General features: G+C 33.3%; 1 protein-coding gene across 1 annotated transcript in view; it reads right to left on the minus strand.

The window, feature by feature from the left end:
- The window catches only part of LOC130445025 (hemicentin-2-like), a 517,421-nt gene that overhangs the window by 72,678 nt on the left and 420,751 nt on the right, over positions 1-23,992 (minus strand). The window contains exon 8 of the mRNA XM_056780490.1: positions 7,781-7,873. Coding sequence (XP_056636468.1) covers positions 7,781-7,873 — 93 coding nt within the window. The remainder of the gene's footprint in view (positions 1-7,780; positions 7,874-23,992) is intronic.

Raw genomic sequence — 23,992 nt, forward strand, 5'->3', positions numbered from 1 at the left:
CAGTTCTGTACTGCAAAACACTTTCGGGACGCTCTGGAGTAGACAACTTTAACTTCCTTAAATGTGACTCTAGCCACTTCAATGTTGACAGTTGACAGTTTCATTTCGATGATTGTGCATAACCTTAAATTTTCAATTTTCTGAAATTATTTGTTTTATCCGAAGTTTTGTCTAAATTAATGAATAGCATTCAATGAAGATGAGAAAGAAAAAATTAATATTGACATTGAAAATATCAGTATATTGTTTAATAAAGAAAATGTTTATAATTCTCTATTATCTAATTTTTTTCCTCAGTGTAATTGAAAAAGTTTTGGATCTTATACGTCGTCTAAAAAATATTGTGTACGCCGCGGCCGTTTGTTGGACTCGTCTGTTGCACTTTTTGGATGTACATATCGTGAAATGTACATTTTAAAATCATCTATCGACAATAGTACATAATATAAATGCAAATTGAATGTTCTGAAAAGTTTCTGATAGTGAATAAACTAATATCTAACCAAAGTTTCGACTAGTACGGAAAGTTTCCGTATGCAATTTGATATATAACTTTATAAATCGGGACTCAATACGAACAATTTTGTTAAGACCAACATTTAAAGATGAATAACTACTTTATTTTACAAGTATTCTTTCGTATTTTGGGATAAACAACGTTTATTCATGAAGCTACTCATCTGGAGCTTTTTTGGTATTACGAAATAAGTGAGGAGGTAATAACTTTATGTGAGAAAATATATACAGGGTGTTCCACGACGAGTTAGAACTATCTGTATATGGCAAAACACTTATAGTGAAGTTTTCAGATACGATCTTTTTAACTAAAATATTTTCAAAGATGTTTCTATCGGAAGTCGACTGTAACTTTGTTATTTTAAATAGAACACCGTATATATTAATACATTTTTGGAATCTACGTAAAATTTTAGAATACTTTTGTCTCAAAAATTTTTTTCGAAAAATGCATACTTTTTGAGTTATTAATTTTTTTGTAAAAAATTTGACCGCTGCAGATCCTTACAAATTTTTTTTGACCCGTTGATACAAGCACTGAGAAATAAAAAAGATTATGTAAATTTGCTTTTAATACATGGTAAATATGGAAAATTTGTTACAAGAACATGTGCTCTCTTTGCAGTAAGTTATCCAGATAGACCACGATCGAAATCGTGTTAAAAGAATACTTAACACTTTGAAGTTCTTCGATTCATTTTAAGCAAAAGTTAATCGAATTAAATCATTTGTGACAATAATAAGATGTGTTACAAAATTTTTTAGAAAATTAAAAGCCAAAGGAAAAAAGTCTGATGTTTTAAAGTAATGTCCAAAATTGCTTCCTTGAACTTCAATGCATTTTTCAATCCTTTTCAGTACGCCTTCATTCGTCGCACGGCTTATCACCATCTCACAAGGGAAATTGAAGGAATTTCGAATTCTTAGCTCATAATCTTCTCTAGTTGACAAGGCTTGTGAGTAAACCTCTTGTTTTATGTGAACCCATATAAAAAAATCTAAAGGCGTCATATTGGGAGAACGAGGGGGCCACCGAAAAGGACCATTATTTGCTTAACACCTGTCTAAAAATTGATCTTCTAAAAATGTATTTAAGATGATTGAATAAATGAATAAAAAAAAGTTTCTTTAATTCGTCTGGTGGCAAGTGGTCTAGATAATTTTGTTTTAAATGTTTTAAAATATCTTTCACGTATAAATAAAACAAAAAAACATTAAAAAACACAAAAACAGTGTGTTTTACATTATTAATTGAGAATAAATTAATTGATTTTGTTTCCTATCCATTCAAATTCCCATCGTAAAAATGCAGTGTTATTATTTGATTATTTCTAATAGCACAAAAGACATTGAACTGCCACCGATCTTGAAATGTACGTTTTTTAGTTTTAGAGTGTTTTGACTCCAATAATGGGAATTATGTCTATTAAATAATCCATTTTTCGTGAATTCGATTCGTCGCACTAAATTAAGTTTCTTAAAAAATCTGGCATTTTATTATTAAAAATTCAGCAAACTCTACTCGTTGAATAAAATCGGTTGGTTTAAATTTTGACAGAAATTGTAAGAATAGAAATGCATATCATGTTTTCATAAAATACGGCGAATGGACGATTTGCTTACTCCAAAATCTCTTACGGCAACACATTAATGCTTCTGAATAAGCAGGTAAAATAAGCAACAACATTAATTTTGGCATTATTATTGTCAATAATGGTTTAATTCGATTAACTTTTGCTTTAAATGAACCGTATAGCTTCAAATTTTGGTGATGTCGGCAGTTGATTTTGAGGAGCTCGATCATTCTTATTATAAAAAAAGTATCGAACTTATTGAACATCGATGGGCAAGGGATGAATGGATCTAAAAGGAGTTTAAGTAAAATAAATATGTTTTTTCCAAAATCTTCTTTGTTGGGCCAGGTACTTCTAGGACAATCCTCGTATATATCACGTTACTTTCTACCCTAATGACTTATAAATTTAACGGGGATTGAATTGTTTGCCTTTGTTAAAGATCTTCACAATAATCTATAATTTTTTCAAAATACATAATAGGCATATGTTAATTTTGCATTTAAAGTTAAATACAAGAATTCAATACATTGTATGTATCTTTTAAAATAATCTCTGTTGGTTTCTAAACAATAATATAATAAGTTCCAGGCTGGACTGTATGGCACTCTCCAAAGGCCAAACTTGAAGATTTCAATACGTTATCAAAAGCACCTCTACGCATTTGTGTTGAACTATTTTACAGAATCGCAGCTGATAGCTCATATTGCAAAAGTACAGAGCCTCCTGTCTGATAAATCAAACAGTTCATTAATTCCGATAAAATTACCAATTATTTCTCTATTGTCTAATATTTCGCAACCAAATTATTTTCATTCTTCCAATCCCTCTCCGACCTTCGACATTGCCCTCAATTAGCATTTGCAGGAATTGATATTTCGAATTATATGCCCTAAGTATTCCGTTTTCCTCTTTTTAATAGTTCTCCTTCTCTTAGTTCAGCTGTCCAACTAAACTTCAAAGATTCTGCAAAATATCCACATTTCGAAAACCTCCAATTCATTAATTTCATAGTTCTCCAAAGCCCAACCTTCCATGCCGTAGAAAAGTACCGACTACACGTAGAATTTGATGAATGATAATTGTAGATGAAGGACAAAACAAAAATAAACGACATTGCATTCGAAAGAGTAGACCTCACGCTAAACAGCTGACAATATTTAGCCTTTAGTGCATGCGTGCTTTTTTCTGTGGCAGCGTTAGTCTTGATACTTAATATCAACACCTCGTACTTTATTGATACTTCTTGGTTTTGGAAATAATATTATAAAAAGCCGCAGATTTGTTAAATGATACATATTTTGACAGAAGTTCTTATATTTACTAATTTATAGTGTTGTGAAATTTAAAAAAATTCAATAACTGGAAGTATAAAAATATTTTCTGTTATGGACGAGAAAGAACTACTATGACGATATTAAACATAATATAAATCTAAGTGTATATAAAAATTTTATATCAATAAATCGTGGGTTGAGAACCAGAGGGTTCCAAGCGACATTTATTTTAAAATACGTTTTTTTGTATGAAAATAAGATCCATAGAAACCTGCATCGTTTGCTATACAAACTTTGAGCCCATTCTCAAAGATGGCGCCAATATTTAATTTTCAAGATAGTTCCAAGCCAGAGTCAACGTCATTATCATGAATCATAGGATTCCAAGCGACAACTAAGTAATCGTTTATGTGTTAAGTTCAAAGTTTGTTCCTGTTGGTGCCTTTTTTACTCGGTATAATATGTTACGTACTTCAGAAGAAGGGTCTTTTGAAGACTGTTTTGATTTACAAAATGTTATAAATGTACCAAAATCAGAGGTTTCAGTCCTCTTTTACAAGCAAAAAATGAATGTATATAACTTAACTGCATATAATTCCTATGACAAGCAATGTTATTGCGCTGTTTGGCCAGAAACTACATGTGGAAGATCAGGCAATGACTTGGCAAGCGCATTGATGCAAATTCTTGAAAAAATTGTTTCAAACAATCCCAACATAACGGAAATAATAACCTGGAGTGACCAGCTCAAAATAGGAACAGTTTAATTTCCTTAGCTGTAGCCAATTTCTTACAGAAGCATCAACACATTAAACAAATTACAATGAAATATTCTTTACCCGGGCATTCCTGTATACAGGTTGTTGACAACATTCATTCACGTATCGAGAAATTTCGCATCATTAACATGAGGCCCAAACATTTTTTTGATTACAAAAAAAGTACAGATTGTTTAAATTATACAGATTGTTTAAATTATGGCAATGTTCCATACAACAAAGTCTGCCAATTAAAGTTTTTGCAGGGTAGTCCACTTGAGGTCCACTATAAAATAGAAAACCATTCTTCACAGTTCATAAGAATGAATGTGAAGAAAGAAACGAAAACTAGAAAAGGTAACAAAATTACACCTGAAGAACAAAACCTGGATGCTTCTTTTAAAATCGAGCAAGTAAAAAATTTTAAAACGAAGAGTTTTACTAGCCAAAAAATCGATGAAATCGAGTTTGCTTATAAGTGGATGCCACTTGAAGCCAAAACATATATGAAAGCCCTCATTTCAGAGTTTAAAAAAAAATAACTTCATTTTCTTTATTTCATAAAATTTTTTAAGCTGTGTTGTTTGAATTTAATTAAATAATGTTTGAATTGTACTTATGCAAATTTACATTTCTCTTAACTGAGGTGTTTATTTTCATAAATATTTCTTAAAAAAGTAACTTCATTATTATTAAACAGTCGCTTGAAACCTTCTGATTCTCTACATTTAAGTTGTCATAAGGTTCAAACTTTAATTTATTTAACTTTTTTGAATAATCTATATGAAAATGTATAAGTACAAGCAACTCAACAAATAACCGAATAAAGAATTAATATTTTCAAAATTGAATAATTACTTTGTTTGACACATTTTTAAGAATGCGAAACATTAATATCGATTTTCTGAACAATTTTGAATTTGGCGCTTGGAACCCTCTGGTTCTCAGCCCACGAAATAACGAGAGTAAGAAGAGGTAAGAAGGATACTTGAAAAATGTTCCGATCATTTTGTCCCATGCCTTTTTGCTGTTTCTCTAGCTTTTTACTGTTCTGTTTCACATCAATATTTATTACTTCCAAGAATTACCATGTTTTTCTTTTAAATATTATCGTTTCTATTCACTCATTGTAATTTAAAAACAAGAAACACTTTTTAAAAACAATGTTTTATTTATGTACAATTTGTTTGATGTTATAATATTTCGTGTCCCATAAATATCTTCCGGTAAAGTACATTTCTCTGCACGAACTTTCGAAGAATTATTTTTATTAAGCGACCCCAGAAGATATACTGCTAAATTTTATACAAAGAATGAGGAAGTTCATCGATTGCACGGATTTGGAGTGAGAGCAGCAGAATCCTGGCAAATACTGCCGCATTAATTTTAAAACGGTTTAAAATATGAGATTTGAAATAACAAAGCTGTAGGTTTTCAGTAAAACAACACATCCGACATTATTCAGATCGAATTCAATAAGAAATTGTATTTGTTATCTCTTAGGGATAAATTCAGATGAATTAATCATATTGGAACTCTGTTTCAGGTTATTATTATCGTAGTTAGTGGAATGGTAATTGAGTTTGGTATTTCCTGTATCTTAATCTCCACCATAAGATAATATTCTGATGAACTGTCTAGAGTTTTGAACGAGAGTTGGGAACTGTCAATTGAAATTTTCATGAAAACCAAAATCTAGAATCAAATCAATAATACATACATGAGGTTAACGGGGCTTCAAAGCATTTAAATTTTGTTTTAGTGACGCATTTCAGATCCTCTGTACTGAGTTATTCATGAAAATTGAGCCCCGTTTCTTGTTAATTTTGTATGTATCCAGCCTTGATTAGTTAAAGAATAATTTTCCTACATAAGTATATTAGAGTTGACAGAATTAGTTATGGAGACGTAGAAGACGACGTAAGAGGACAAGTAGCCAGAGCAAATAAGTCTTCAGAACGTAGTATTGCAAAAAAAAAATACCTGAGACAAGAAACAAAGATACGAATTCAGAAAACAACAATCAGAACTAAACTAAACTAAACATCAAAAACAAGGCCAGAAACTTGAGAAAAGAAACAACTCTGAAAAGATTATTAGACTGAGAAGAAAGCGAAAACATCAAATGATATCATTAAGGAATGGGTATTGCAGCTTAAGAAACAATGGTATTAGCATTAACTCGAATGATAGACGATAGACTGGCTAGGAAATTAATTGCTAAATCTCTTGATTGGAAGACGGAGGTCGATGAGCCAGGATGAGGAAATATATCTAAGAAGATAATTTTAGTTTGAAAAATATGTTGGCAATTTACAAATACTGCAATGAACAAAAGTACTACTTGGCGTTTCCTCAATTTTCCGCAATTTATTGCAACAAAAAGCATTCATTATAAGAAAAATGATACGAAATCATATGATGACACTGATTTAGGAAATTTGGTTGCTTAAAATTCAATAGATCCAGCTTCCAAAATGTCACTCAAAAATCGAAACGTTTGTCATAACGAACTACATTTAAACAGAATCTAACCTGTACAAATCAAAATTTGTCACAGTAGATGGTGACGAATCAAGACGATCGATATGCCGTCTTTCCAAAATTATCCATAATGGAGCGAAGACAATCCCCATTACGTAATTAAAGCAAGCAAGCAGTACTACAGAAAACTTAATATTTAGTCTGCTTTGTTATACAATCTGGGATTCTTGTTTTTCATTGGAGGAACGTTAAATCAGCATACTTTTAAATTCTACAAAGATTCATTGACTTACTCCCTCTAAGATTCATTTATTTCAAAATGACGGCTGCCCTACTCATCAAACACAAACGATTACTTGGCTAAATATTTAGTTTGGTGAAAGATAGTTGGAGAGATAAAGTATGGCATAATAATTTACAAGATGCTCAGACTTCACAACGTATTTTCGACATTAAATTTTCAAATTTTCTCATAGAAATAAATCAAGGGAGGCAAGATCAGAAGGCCAAGGTGGTTACTCCATAAATCCAAGTATTCCGACCTGCCTTCCTTCAAACTGGTAGCCCAGAAACCGTTATGTCCGTGGACTCGGTTATAATGGAACTCTAGAATTTGGTGAAAGCGACGGTGCCTTTAACGCTTTTTTATGAGCAACGGGAAGTTTTATATTTCTTTTTAGAACTAATTTCCAGGTCTTTTTATTTATTCGTTTACTTTCAAGAATGTTTGAAAAATGCGTTTTGGGTATATAAAGGAGTTTGTTTAGCGGTCTTAGTTAGTTTATAATAAATAGTCATAGTTGAAGGATATAATTATAGATATATATATATATATATATATATATATATATATATATATATATATATATATATATATATATATATATATATATATATATATATATTAAATATCAGCAGAAAAAGAGCTACCAAATTATAGAAAGAAAGAAACAATTTCATTTATTTTCATTGAAGACTGTATTAGATCGATTATATATATCTATAAAAATGCCATATAACCAAAGTATATGTCAAAATTCAATTTTGACTCTTGTTTTATGAAATTATATCTAACAACACTCGACAACGACGTAATTATTGTACGCTGATGACAGGATATACTATAAACGATAGTATTAAAATCATTAAAATCGAATACGTAATTACTTACCTGCAAAACTAAGGTCTGATTACTAACTATAATTCCTGCAGTAGTATTACTGAGTAGTCTTTCACCGTTACGGAGCCACCACACTCTGTAAACCTGAAACGAATTAGAAACTTAATTAGTTCAATGGTTTTTCAAGAACTAAAACGGAAAGTATCCAAAAACTAAAAAAAAATATAACAGGTTTGTTCCAGCCTGCTAGTCGGGACCGTACTTGGAACGGTTATCGGAAGCGTTTATAGATATTTTCTGCACAGTACTATCAACAAAGCCCTTCCCTGAACCTGTTTACAAACGATACCTAAGTCGATTGCAACGCAAAACAGAATCGTTCGTATAACGGTAAATGCCTGGCTGCCCGGTCGGAACACATAATCTCTGCGCCAAATCGTCACCGTACCAAGGACGGTTTTTTTGATGGGTTGGAACGAATCTAACAATTCCATGCTTCAAATTTTAATTGAGATGAATAATAACATCCCTACATTTCCTCTTGTTTATTGTTTCATACGAACTGCATTTTCTTTTTGTAAGGTAGGTGCTGGGAGACGCCGTTTTTCATTTACTAGGGAAACATGGTGTAAGTCATACATATGATCGAGGGAGATTTAAGATACACTTATAAAATGATGAAGCTACACTTGGTGTTAGATCCTCAATGGTAAATTTAATTTTATATATGAAAAATTCAACACTCGATCAACGCTTTTCAAAAAGCAGAGCGAGTAACAATCGTTTGGGAAACGAGGATGGGATGAACCAAGCTATTCATTCCTTTTCTAAGAGAATTCCTTAAGATAACATACAGCTCTCAAATTCTGACAAAAGTGCATTGATGAAGATTGTGGTAACTTTGAACTTAAATGGATTGATTTTCCTAAAACGACTTGGTTTTCTTGTATCTCAAAATATATATCGTTACCTTCATAAATATTTTGTTTGCATTTATTACCTCATGTTCTTTCTACCTCTTAGCCTTGTCCGTGCTTATTATTTATTCTTGATTATATTCTAAACGTTTAGCGATTTAAATCGTGATGAATCAAGCAGGTATTTTCTTGGTCCACTTGGTTGTATTTAATTTATACTAAAAATGATAACAATCAGATAATTTTCAATTTCGATCAATACATTGGTTCCCTATTTTTAGATTTAACAATGCACAGTTGTCATTTATTCTTTTTGCGTTTTTGTCCCTGGTATTTTCTTTTCCAACTTTTGCATTTTCGTCTCCCCTTATCATTTTAGTATCGTGATTGGAATACATATCTTCCTTTTCTTCAGATATATGTCAACAATACTTGAATTTCTCTTCTTTCTTTTAATTTTCAAAAATCTTTCCGAAATTGAGTGAAATGCACATATTTCTTCTTGCAACCTTTTATCTAGAGCAGTGGTCGCAAAACTTTTGAGTTAGTGCAGCATTTAAAAACCTTTTAGTGAGCTACTCTAGGAATATTGGGCCAAAGAAAGTACACAAAATGGAATTTAAACCAGTTTATTACAAACGAATATTTCAATGAGAGGAGTGGAACTCTGTTTGGCCATCAAGTATTTTCTTGAAGTTTGAAGAGTATGTTGTAGCCACCATTCTGATGCCGTTGTCCAAATGTTCATCAGTTAGTATGTTTCTATATTTGTTTTTTTGTGAATTTCATACTTGAAAAAGATGCTTCACACAAGTATGTAGAACTCAACATAGCCTTCAATCTCAATGGAACTTGAACCACAATTGGATTCTTTTCTTTGGAGACTAGAGACCAGACATTTTGTGTGGTAGAGAGGGATTTTAGATACAGTTCATTCTGAAAAAAAAAATAACTTTTATTTCAACGGCAGCTTCATCTCCACACAAGCTGAAAAATCTTCTGCATCAATCCCCTACAAAGGAGGAGTTGACGAACTGTGCTACAATCAATATGCTTTTAAAATCTTGGAATCGTTGATCAAATTGTTGTTTTAAGTCTGAAAGAATTTCTACGTATTCTTGATTATTGCTGGAGTGTTGTGGGGATTTTGTTTGTGTCAACGATCTGCTTCAGACTAGGAACGTGCTTGTGTTGAAACTGGGTTATATTCTTTTCCCACAGCTCGAGCTTTTTGGAAAATGATGTTACATCTGAAATCATTCCATCGATGTTCTTATTTTTGCCTTGAAGTTGCAAGTTTAAGCCATTCAAGTTTTCAGTTATATCAGTAAGAAAGGAAAAATCTTGCAGCTACTCGTATGTGGGAATTTCAAGAATTTCACCAGTACAGGTAGCAACGTTGCATAACTCTTCCTCTAATAAGTCAATGAACTTCTGTATGTAGCAACAAATCACCATACTGGCATTCTAATTCTTCAATTAGTTTTTTGAGCAGTCGTCTTTGAAGTGCATGTTTACTATTTTGAAAACTGTTTTCATGACATTTTTCATACTTAAGAACTTTCCACACAGTGACTGCTGGTGTATGATGCAATGGTAAGACAAAAATTTTGGTATGTCACCGTCTTTACGACACAAGGCAATAAATCCTTTCTCCACGCCTACCATTGCAGGAGCTTCATCCGTAGCTAGGGCCACCAACTTCTTCACAGGAATTTTCTTAGATTCACTGAGCTTTTTAAATGCTAAAAGTATGTCATTTCCAGTTGTATGCCCAGTAAGTGGCACAACCTTTATCTACTCTTCTTCTGCTTCAAAATCTTCAAATATCATTCGTAAAAAAAATAGCCAACTGAGCTGCATCAACTGTATCAGTTGATTCGTCAAGTTGTAAGGAAAAATAATTACAACGATCAAAATCAGTTTTAAACTGTGGAACTAAGTCAGATCTCATAGCTGCAGCTCTTCGCATCACTGTATTAGCAGAAAGCTGAACAGATTTAATAGCAGACATGATCTTTGTTTTTGAAATTATCAAATATTGTATCTGCAGCTTCTAAAAATGCAGATTTCATCAACTCACCATCTTCGTACGGTTTCCTATGTTGAAAGATGTCTCGGTAGCTGCCTTGATCTTGTCTAGTGTCTTAAAAAATTTTATTGTTATGCATTTAGCTGAGATTTCAAGTGCATCACTCTCTCTCTTCTCAGAGCTGAATTCAGCGGATAATCTTTTTCAATTCCACTGTGGACTGTCTTGAAATAATGCTTAAAATTTCCAACAGACACTCACAGTACAAAGTAAACACAGAGATTTATATATAACTTGTAAAAAAGTATAAAAAAGTTAATTACTGATAGGTTTCCGGCTTTTTGCTTGAACTAGTCATAGTAAAAACAAACAAGGAAAGAGCTTAAACGTGTACACGTGAATTAAACTCATACGGCACAGACATAACCTCATTCTGGCTACACATGACTAATCGGCTGCAGCGCTCCCAGACACTCAGTGTTGCCAACCTGCTTAGCGTCACCGAGAGCTACCCGAAATTACCCCGCGAGTCACCGGTGGCTCGTTATCGACTGTTTGGCGATCACTGATCTAGAGTTACCTAATATTATACTGAAGTAATTTGAGAAGTGATATAAACGTGGTTTAATTTCAATAATGTACCGAAGCTAACGGAAGGAATTGTTTACTACTATTCTGATATCAATCATTGTCAAAGTTAAATTTATTGAAAACTTTCTCAAGCATTGAATAATGATAATTCACCTACATAAATTTCAAATTTAGCTGATTGTATAGTTTCTGGATTATTAGTTGAAATGGCAAAAAGTGTATATAAAAAAAAATATGGCAATAATGAAACTTTATGTAAACTGTTTCTATATCTTCAGGAACTGTAAATTTCAAATTTCAAAATCACAGAATGATCTGGTGTGTACTCTCAAAACATTTAATATTCATTATTGATTATTTTCTACATTTTGATTCCTATATTGATCAAATGAAATAATGAAATTATTATATCAGATATATAATATCTGGGTGATCTTAAACCAGCTCCCACGAGCAGTAAATCATAACGCATGACATTTTCTATGAAAATCCTGTAGAAGATTGGAACCTGAAACAGCATGTATAAAACTATTTTGCGACTTATCACAACATACACAGTTTTCATAAGGTCCAGAAAAATATTCAAAATCGGAAAGGCAACCCTATATAAGCATAAAAGGGTGACTTTCCTTGCAATAACAGACGCATCACGATCATGGTCCATGGCAGCATTACTAGACCTGTTACTTGGCTTTAAAGAAAGTGAAGTAATGAAGTGGGCGATAACAGCATATAAGAAACGAAATATGAAGGCCGGCAACCTAACTTCTAATCATCTAATCATTCTAAAAAAGTATCATATGCCTACGCTATGTCTTCAAAATTATATTTCATCAAAATCTATGAAGTTACGATAACAAATCGACAGTAATGACCTAATGAAGCAATTGCGTTTCGACGAGACTTGAAACTGGAAGATGAAAAAATATGGGCAAGAATATTTGTCCCAATAATCTTAAAATCTTTTATTTTCTAAAACATACGAGCATACAAATATCTCTATTCTAAAGATAGCAGAGCAGCCCTCCAAGCATCGACTTTGATAAAATTGAGTCGAAGCTAGTACAGGAATGTACGCAGTTTCTGAACTTACTGGGAGCAAACGACACAATCACTCTGATGTGAATACCCAGCCACAATATAGTGCACAGCAATAAACAAGCTGATTACCTGACGAAGAAAGAAGAAATAACTGTTTTTATAGGATCACAACCATCTCCAGGCTTCCCATAAACATGGAGTAATATCCCAGGTGTGGAACAATTGAGAATATTCCTTTCTGATTCTACATTATCCGAAGAAGTACTACCTGATGAATTTCAATGAAAATCTTGCCAGCTCTTGTCATTTTTTTAAGGAATCAAAGAAAAAAGCCGAGCGCTTTTTCCATGACTGTTCATCGACAAAGACTACGGTACTTACAGACACGCTTTTTAACCCAGAAGAGAAGGTAAGCTATAGGTACACAATAGATTAAAAGTTTAGCGAGATCAATTCACGGCCTTCACGTCCTATCTCATCTAATCTAATTGTTAATATAGAGTAATAGAAAGTTATCTTTTTGGAGTTGTGGCAGTGTAAATATCACCAACGGTTCCAGAAATTTCAATTCAGCTCTTGTACTTAGTTGCATCAAAGCTAGAACATCAGTATTTGTGTTATATTGGCTACCTTGTGAAGCCTCATTTACTGTTCGTGCTCTCATACAACGTATCAAAAGTTTTTTGATATCTGATAGTGAATACACTATTAACACTACCACTACATTAACACTCACAATTACATTGTCTGACGCGCGTTTCGATAGCCAAGTTATCGTCTTCAGAGACTGAGAGTAAACTGAAATCTAATAACTTGACTTACCTGTTTTAGACTGAATTCTCCCACCCATAAACCTTCTCCCGCGAAAATTAATTCCAGCGGGAAAAATAACCAATCTCTTAGTATATATGAAATAAGCTGTGTCGATTGTGACGGAAAGTATATTGGGCAGACTAAGAGATCAGTTGTTATCCGGTTAAAAGGGCACTTGAAATATGGGCGGACTGGAAAATCAGGTATTGCCAATCACGCTGCCAGTCACAATTATGACATAAATATTAATAATGTTAAATTGTTGAGAAGTATATCTAATAATAAATTGTTAGATGCATTTGATAGCATTGAAATTGCTAGATGTAAGAATAGCTTAAATAGGGACAAAGGGCAAATTTCTTACAGCCCACTTTGTAGTTTATTAGTCAAAAAATGAACATGAATATTCCCGCTGAAATTAATTTTCGCGGGAGAAGGTTTATTAGTGGGAAAATTTAGTATAAAACAGGTAAGTCAAGTTATTAGATTTTAGTTTACAATCGGTCTCTGAAGACGATAACTTGGTTATCGGAACGCGCGTCAGACAGTGTAATTGTTGGTGTAGTAGTGGTGTGAATAGTGTATTCAGTATGAATATCGCCAACGGTTCCAGAAATTCTAACCTAGAGATCTGATTAATTATTTACAACACTTTCTGTTTTTCGACTTGTTTTATTATAAAACCAACCAGTTCTTAATTGAATATTTAAAAGTAATTAGCTGCCTGTGGGTAAAAAAAATCTATGAAATAACCATCGTTACGTTTATATTGCATGTATATTCCTATTGTACGAAAACCTTGTTATTTCCAATCTCGTTTTTCAGTATTAGCTATTGAGGATCTCTGATAAAGACTCTTTTGATGTCGACCTGATTTTTCTTTATTTTGTGGTATAACTTGAAACTCTGTTTTCTCGTCTCTTGCTTATGTGTTCTTTCGTAATTGAGATTTGAGATTTTGCGAAGAAAATCCACTATAATACACTTAGACTCAACATATGGCTTTAGTAGAATGTCGAACTGGAAACATAAGTAGTACAAGTATCGATCAAAAAGATTTGCTCCAAATTTCAGATTCAGCTGAAAATATCCGGCGAGATCAGCAGTGCGGTACTTAAAATAGTTTAAAAATTATTTAAATATATTTTTAAACATAATTCTTGTCCATAAAATATACTTAATTCTAGTTTTTTGGGACAATCTGTATATGTATCAACTTTATAGATATTTCTGGTTTCTAATCATGTCCAAAAAAATATTATAATTTCTTACAAATTTTTCTGGAAGCAAAAATGCTGCCTTGGAGAATGCATTGAGAACGAGAACTTTCTAAGCAAATTGTGTTATTGTATATTGAAAATTTAAATTTATTTTGTTAATTATGAATGTGCCTCAACGTTTAACAAGACATGTGACGAATGAAGAAGCCGCTAGATTCATCGTGCTCATACAAGATGGCCGCAGTCAAAGATACGTCGCCGGGGTAATTGGAGTTCAACAAAGCACCATGTCCAGAGCTACCAAGAAACAGGACAGCTAACCAGAAGATCCGGACAATTCCGCGGAAGGGTAACTTCGGTAGTCGATTATCGTTATTTGAGGTTAACGGCGTTAAGAATTAGGCTTACCACCGCTCGAAGGCTGCAAACAGATCTGTTTGCTGTTCGTAATGTCCGAATAAGCCTACAAACAGTTCGGAATAGGCTGAGAGAAGCAGGTATACGAGCCAAAGTGCCAGCTAGAGGTCCACGTCTTACCAGAGAACATCGAGTAGCAAGATTGGAATTTGCTCGAGAATACGTAAATTGGAATATTCAAGATTGGTCCAATATTTTATTCACGGATAAATCAAGATTTTGTCTGTATTCATCAGATAGGCTTGTACCACTATATAGGCGACGTGGTGAACGGCACGGCAAGATCAGGTTAATTATTGCCAAACTGAAAGCTTTGGTGGTGGCTATATCATGGTATTGGGGAGGAATTTCTTTCGAGGGTCACACGGAGTTAGTATCAGTGACTGATGGAAGACTAAATGCTGATAGGTACATAACCAATATCCTAGAACTCCATGTAGTGCCCTACATGCCTCATATCGGTGACAAATCTGTGCTAATGCAGGATAATGCTCGTCCACACGCTACTAGAGTGGTTCGGTAGTACTTAGAAGAATTGACATGTACGTAGCCCGGACCTTAACCCAGTAGAGCATGTCTGGGACCATCTAGGATGGCATATTCAGCAACATCCGGTACCAATAAGAACACTAGATGATCTTCAAAATGTTTGTTTGAAATTACTGGAAAACATGCCGCAATGATACGTCCAGAACCTGTTTAGAAGCCTTCCAAGACGAATGGAAGCTGTAATTAGAGCGAGGGGCGGCAACACACGCTATTAGAATTTCATTGGCTGGTTTTAGTTTAAGCACCGTTCATTTTTTTGTATAGATGTTTTGTACAATTTTTTTGATATTTTCTATATTGTCCTCCGTAGATTAAACTAAATAAAATAAATGTTGCAAAAGGCATATGTATTGGTGTTTTGATCCGTAATAATAATAAAATTCGGAAAACAGGCAACACATTTGAAATATTTAAAAAATACTGAGTGATGCGATAATTTTTGTGGGGTGTTTAGTTTATAGAGTACTACTTGATAAACACCACAGCAGCTTTCATCCGCCTCAGCTTTGTCTATTTTATTCCTCTCTACTTCTTTGTATACTTTAAAGTTTGAAACCATGAGTGATGAATAGCAGCTTACAGTATAGAATATGTCGAATATTATAAAATGCTGTTAATTCTTAAGTCCTTTATTGTTTGGTTACCTCAATAAAAAATAATTTGAAACTTGATCTATCTACTTTTTAACATTAAACTTGAAGAAATCATGCGTGTTATCATGTTCTATTTATTTACGTTAATCTATTAGTGTCATTTCAATTACTTGTTGAATTGGAAACATAACTTCTTCTAATATTCTTGCACCATTAAAATTTTTCTGACACTTTCCATGGCTATGATTTCCTCTACCTACCTAACCTCTTGCATTTAACTGTAACCACAGCCTAGTTTAAAGAAAAAAATAAGAGTCAGGTAACTTGACACGTAACTTGAAGATTTCATAATTGATAGAGCTATAAAACAGTGACAAATCAATAGACTAAATGTGTATCATGATAGACACAGACATCCCATTCGAAGTACTAATCATGGATTAACAAAAATCTTCTGAAAACTCCAAATGCTTCTCTATATATCTATATCTATACAAAGATAATTGGAAGCTAGTTTGAAGATATATATTGGTTAAAGAATCAGAGATTGATTGGAGAAACACTCCAGACTTAACCTTATCATAACCTTATCAGCTAAAAAGTCTGAGGAATTTCTCGATATGCCCAGAAACCCGTGGCTGGTCTTCTGACAGGATACTGTTCCTTAAAATACCACTTTCAGACTATATGACAACTGCAGCTGCTGCGAACGAGCCATAGAGACAGCAGACCATCTACTCTGCAAATTCCCTGCCAATTTCATCAATGTTTTAGATATTTCGAAGGAGTGCTAACACCTTTGATTGCACGATAAAGAAAGCTAGAAAAATTGCTTCCTTTGGGAAGCATTTACGTATAGAAGCAGAACAATGAGATGCAGAATTATGTACAAAAATATCATGGTTGACATGCCAAAACGATTCCCCAAATAATAAAAAAACTATGTAAGTAAAAAGAAAAGAGGACAGCGAAGAAGACTGACGTCCTAAACGAATGATACGGGGGGTAGTAAGATGCTGTTTCTGGAATGGATCGTTCTTTGGGAAGAGAATTTCGAAAGGGGTGGGTAATGACTACGTAATTTGAGATAATTATCAAGATTCATTCACAAAAACAGGTTCCGTATATGAAACATAGTTAAATAAGCATTATAAGTTAAGATTTAAGTTATTTTTTTCAAAATGGTGATGATTTTGAATATTTTAATTGATCTCTACAGAGTTATATTCAATTTGTTCTGGAATTTCATCTACAGCTCATTTTCAGTCTTCAGAGCGCTTTGCTCTTCAATACTTTAATCAGAAAATGCTTACGTAACAACGACATGTCATCTCTAAAGACTAAATGCAAATCCTTTGAGCTCGATAATATATCCTGCCTTACTGAGGTCATGATTGGTAGTGAGATGAAGTGGACTTGTTGTTTTGCTACAACAAAATTTGCTGGAATCGATTAGCTCATGAAAAAGAAATCGATTTATCCAATGCAGCCGCCACGAGATGGAATTATTTGTAAGGAGGGGTTAATGCGATGCAACGAAGCTAGTTAGGTTATTCTTCTTTTCTTTCTAAGTTGATTTTATTTATAATATGACTAAGCAGCCATCTAAAAGTATTCTTAATGAGTTAGAAGAATATTCCAGATTCTCGAAGTGGTTATAACATCAATGCACCCTCGCTATATAGAAAAAAATATTCTTGAGATCTAAATCTATCTGATAAATTGATAAATAAAATAAAATATCGTCATTAAGTATGCAACTGATGCCATTTAATACATCAAGAAAGCCAATATTTAAATTATTCATATATTCACTGTTTGATGAAAGGTTATGTTTCCTCTAAAATTTGGAACTACGCCTAAGATCGAGACGCAGGGATTTTTCATATCGGACAGTTTGTCGATTAGAGTCGAAGTAAACGGAGTTAACCTAGAAAAATTAATTTTCAAAAATGTTTGGAACGACTATCACGTTCCGGCAGAGTAACCTAAATCACCTTTCTCTTAAAGAACATAAATACGAGGGTGGTTCAAATAGTAACTCTAATTTTGCTATTAAAAAAAGTTGCAGAGGTGAAATCTTTTTAAGAAGTTTTTTTAGATTGTCTCCGTCACACTCTACACACTTTTGCCACTTTTTCCAAAGCTTTTAGATGCCGTTTTAGTAAGAATATCTCAGCTTGTCAAGGAATAATTAACGCATCAACAATTCTGTCTTAACATTGCTTTCGAATCGTACTCGCCAAGTGCCTTTTCCAATGAAATAATCAACACTATAAGAAGGGTCTTCCTGTATTTTCCAGCTCAATTCGTTCAATGTAAAGTGAATGTCAAGCTTTTGTTGATGGTTTATCGGTAGGTTTTAGAGGCCTATCTGGAATGGGAAGACGCATTTTTATTATCTATTTGCTATCTATTATCCATATTATCTATTATCCTCAAAAAATGAAAAAAACCCAAACTGAGAAGAGTCCAACGCAAAATACGTTAATTGATAGTATACAGCTCTTATTTGCAGCTTTCCTAACTGTTTAGTTCTTCGAGATGATTTGAACTCCATAACAATATACCATAATAGAGCGTGTATCATTTTGTGCAGTATAAAAAATGTTGAACTTGATAAATACCAAGAGATTTTGTTAATATATACGAAGAGAAGATGGAAAAACTAAAGATGGGCCATTACCAAATATTAATATTAGGAAAATTGGTTTTGTTTATTGGTTATTTATGTCGAAAAATAGGTATACGAGGATGGTCTCAGTAGTATCTGGCCCAACAAAAAACACTAAAATTTTGGAACAAAATACATACAATACCTCTTCATCGTTGGAAAATCTTTGAACATCGAGCCATTTTTTCAAGTCTGGGGAACAGAAAATAATCCGTGCATGAGGAGCAATTCAAACTTAAATTTTGGCCATTGCAATATTGGATGTGTGCGATGGTACATTGTCTTGATGAAACAACACTTTCTTCTTAGCCAAATGCACCTATTTTCACTGGATTTCTCCCAAAAAATCGACGCCACGACCTTGCCTGTAGATGGAATGGTCTTTTCGTTCTTTGGAACCGATTCTCTCTTATCAGTCCATTAGTTTGACTGTTCTTTTGTTTCAACCATGGTTATGAAATGTTGTAAAAATTCGGTTCTATTTTTGTGAAACATTGCCAAACATTGTGAGCAAACCCGGCAACCATCTTGTGCAGAGCTTTCTCATGTTCAAATTTTCAGTTAATATGCGATGTACTGCACATTTTGAAATGCCTACTATGTCTGCTAGCTCGCGCAGCTTCATTCGACGATCATCCAGTACCGCTTTGTGGATTTTCCTCAACATTTCTGGAGTCGTCACCTCATTTGGTCGACCACTGCGATGCTGGTCATCGTAGGTCGTAAAGCCTCGTTTAAACTCTGCTACCCAATATTTTACTGTTGATAACGAAGGTTGGGCTAATGCCTTTCAAACACAACCCCAGTCCTGTAGGGGAGCAATTCCTATATAAGGCCCTACTCTAACAAACCCTCCTCCTTATAAAAATATTCCTTATCCTACCAAATTTTGTCTAACGAATCTCTTCTTCTCGTCTCTTGGTAGTGGCTCAGTAATCATTGAAAGAGTTTTAAGCGCATTTTTATCCAAAAAAACCGGATATTATCATGAGGAAATGGATTCAGTTATATAGTAAGAGACCCTAGTTTCGGCTAGCTAAACCTGAATATTTTTCCAGTTCAATCGTTAGTCCACTTTATAGCTCGGATTTGATACCTCGATTATCAGAAATTCATTCAAAAGTACATTAAACCTTCATTATTTCAACAATCAACAAGACTTTCTGCTCGAATCGACTTCTCTTTGCGACGGGCTCTGGTAACTGTCCTCTGTCTAACTTTTGATTTTTTTGTTCCGTTTGTTAAGGCCGCTTGACATAGTGCAAGACAGTTTGCAAGAAATTGCACCACTGGATAATAGCTGTCCCTAACAAAAATTGCATAAGTAAATTAAGCAAATCCCTAACCTCAAACTTTATTTAACATTTTTTTGCCAGTCTAAAAATGAAATTAACAAAGCTAAGTAGAATGAACAAGAAAAAAGTGGTCAGTGAATAACTGTCAATAAAGATATTTGCCGCTGTCCTGTTTTTGGAGCCCGATGGACAGGTTATTATCGAACCGATAAATTTGCAACTGCGAGATATTGCATGAAATGATCAGCTGAACTCCATCTGCACACGCTTTTGATCAATCAATATTGCATCTTGTAATCAATTCCATCTATTGCATCATGTTAAGCAGCCTTTGATATATGATATTTTTGGAAGATTCAAGGAAGTCCTTTAATCAGCAAGTTCTGGAATACTAGTAGTCTATTGAAATGTTACCATGGACATTTTTCTGAGGACGCAATTTTATTTTATCGATGTGTAGGGGGGTCAAAAAAAGCTTAATTCCAAGTTTGTGGGGCTCCACCCCTTGTTCCCCGGCCGATATTTTAAATAAAGGGGTGAAAAGCTATTTTTGACGATATCTCGCGAACTGACAAAAAAATTTGTGAAGACATAAATTGTGGCAAATTGTGGTTCAGAAAAATCTGCGAAGAAAAGAAAAATAAAAAAAAATGAAAATGATAACAAATATTTTGTTTTTGGCACAATGTGGTAAGCACTTTTGGAGCGCTCTGTGAGTCACAAGATGAGTGAGATTAAAAAAATCCACATATAAGAAGATTGTTCTAAAGTAATTTTATTGAAAAATCAAAAAATAAAAAGTTATTAAACGAAAAAAGAAATTTTTGCATTTTTTTGCTCATAACTTTTCAAATTCGCGGTTAATGGCAAAAAGTGTCATAGATAAAATTGTAGGCAAAACGATTTATCACAATTCATGTCACAAATTTTTTGTAGGGACATAGGAGTCAAAAATAGCTTCTCACCCCTTTATTTAAGAGGACGGCCGGGGGACCCCACAAACTTAGAATTAAGCTTTTCTTTCACCCCCCACACATCGGTAAAATAAAATTGCGTCCTTAGAAAAACTCATGTAAGGGTACTAAAATTGTAATTGTAATTATGCGTCAAATCTTCACTATTAAAACGATTAAGCCAAGACTGTGTCGTACGCTCGTTAACAGTGTGTTCATCTTCAATTTCATATATTATCTTTATTGCCACGGCTGCTTCAAATTTTCCAAAAATGTTCCAATAATACACGAATTTCATATTTATCGCACTTCATACTATTTATGACAAAAACGAATTACTAGAGACTAGTTTTAACCAGAAACAAGTGTCATCAATTTAGTTATGTTAATTTTTAGTCTCTACATCATGTTAGAGATTATAAGTAAGATAAATCGTTTAAAATTGTTCAAATTATTTTGTTCTTTATACTTTTTGGTAATAATATCTGAAGCTTCCACTGCACAATCAACTGTACATCAACTGTACTGTAAATCAACTTTAAATTACGCAGTTTTGTGTCAAATTGATATCTACTTATGTTGGAAGATCCATCTGGGGCTCTGAACCTTAATTAAAAAATTGATTCGACGTTGTGTCATCTGTGTCAAACGTCTAGAATATAATGGTGGTTTATGGGTAACCTGCTGAAGAATAAACTTTTATTATTTCAATTAATTTTTCAATAATGAAAAACAAGTTTTGTTTTATCTTTTTAATGGTGGAAACCACGCCACAGTTCGAGAGAAAACCACAATTACGAGTACAGATTCTCCCTTGTCCTCTCAGTAATTCATCGACGAAAAACTAATTGAAGCTCATACATAATAATTATTCAATGAACGCCGTGTAATCTAATCTCAAATGATGTAGACAATCACATGAAAATTGCTCTATTTCCATTGCACTGGTTCGCTTTAGATTATATTGCAACCGATTCAACACAGTACAAGTCTGTTTATTATTCGAACATTGTTCATTAACGATGTCCCTAGTTGTGGTACGATAACATCAGCTGTAACTGAACAGATCACTTGTAATTGACCCGTTAGAGTTGTCGTTTTTGAATTTATTATTACTGTTTCGTCTCGCACGTATATTATTTTTTTTATGGTTAAACATATTTGGGGAGTGTTCATGGCCATCAGGTTATTTTCGTTTCCTCATCTTTAGAATTTTTTATAGCAAAATTAAATCTTTCTTTCGTAAGTTAGAAATACCAGGGTTTTTAGATAGAAAAATGAAAACAAATATTTATGATTAGATGTGCCTTTATTGTTTTTCAAAATATTTTCCATTAAGATCAATATACTTTTGCATTTAAATCAATTGTCGAAGCATTTTTTCCATTTCGATTGAGGCGATTTGACAAACCACTTCTTTAGGTATTGAAGGACTGTACGACGGATGACCCTTCAATTCGATGTTTTGACTGATGTGTGAGAACTCGTGGTGAAGAATGATTCATTTTCTGCGATTGGTTGCCCGAACACTTCTGGCAGACAAATGCTGGTGTACCATTTAGAACTGATCGTTGTACATTGCTCTAATGGAACGGTGGCAACATTTCCAGTTGTACCGAAGAAACAAGTGACTATTTGCGCGAAAAACTTTTGTTGGATTTGGGTCGTCTTGAAAAACCCAGACAGTCGATTGTTGTTTAATTTCGGGTTCATATAGATGATTTAAGCGATTGTCAAATTATTCTGTAAACTAAATAATTGGAACTATTACAATTTATTTTATTTTATGTCAAGAGGATCATCTTTACTGAATATACTGTTTACACCACCACTACACCAACACTCTTAATTACACTGCCTGGCGCGCGTTTCGATATGGATTGTATCCTACATAAAATGGCCAGTATCCATTTTCTGGTACATCGGTTAATCCACTTTCCAGTCACCATCGAAAGATACAATAAGGAAAAGAAAGAAAAAGAATTGTAAATAGGTTATTCAATCGTCATAGGTTTAAGAAATCTCTATGTGAAACCACTTTTTTCCAAACCAAAAGTAAAAAACAAGAAAAATTTGCTTTGATAAATCCTCTTTACACGAGAGGATTGGAAGGAATATTTAGCAGAGTGGGTTTAAAATTGGTTTATAAATCCATCAACACATTAAAACAATTATTGGGTAATCCTAAGGATAAAATACCAAATTCGGAAAAGAGTGGTATATATGAAATAAGTTGTGGTCATGGTGACCGAAAGTATATTGGGCAGACTAAGAGATCCGTTATTGTCCGGTTTAAAGGACACATTTGAAATATGTACGGACCGGAAAATCAGGTATTGCAGACTTAATAACGAAGATTATGTAAATAGCAACAAATAAAGTACATGTTTTTGTAACAACTTTGTCACATTCACCATGTATTAAAAGCTGTTATATATACACCCTGTATAGAATGAAAAATTTTTGCATATAGATTCTAATACGTCTGACCTTGCTAAAAGCAACCGAATAGAAACCATTTTCATATCTTCAAGGGTATCCTTGTGAAAAAATTATTTATTAAATTTCTTACAAAAAAATTAATAGCTCAAAAAGTTATGTATATAAAGTGCATTTATCGAATAAAGTTTTTAGACAAAAGTACTAAAATTTCACGTAGATTAAGAAAATGTATCAATATACAGGGTATCCTAATCAAAATAGTGAAGTTACATTGGACCTAACTGGAAGTTGACTGTAACTTTATAGTTGTAACTGTAACTGCCATAAACAGATAGTTTTAACTCATTGTAGGACACTCTGTATATAAGAAAACAGAGAATGTGGTAATAGTTAGCGAGCAAGTAGTTTTGTAGCTTCTAGTCCGTTCTATTTATCACAAACAAAATAATTAATGAAGTTAATAAAGAAATGAAAAAAAACCTCATAGGATACCATAGAATCAGGTCAATTTATATAGAATAACCAATGTATAAGAATTAATATTTGCTAGCATAAACGTAGAGCTACGAAACGTTATAGAAAAGTTACATAAGGAAATGAAACAATACGGACTGCAGATAGAGATATAGAAGAGAGAAATAATGAGAAATATCGAACAAATGTCGGGACAAAACATTTACACAGTACTACCACTAATGATGATCTTTGATTGCGAATCTTGGGTAC

Source organism: Diorhabda sublineata, chromosome 6 (genome assembly GCF_026230105.1).
Source record: "Diorhabda sublineata isolate icDioSubl1.1 chromosome 6, icDioSubl1.1, whole genome shotgun sequence".
In the NCBI taxonomy this organism is placed as follows: Eukaryota; Metazoa; Arthropoda; class Insecta; order Coleoptera; family Chrysomelidae; genus Diorhabda; species Diorhabda sublineata.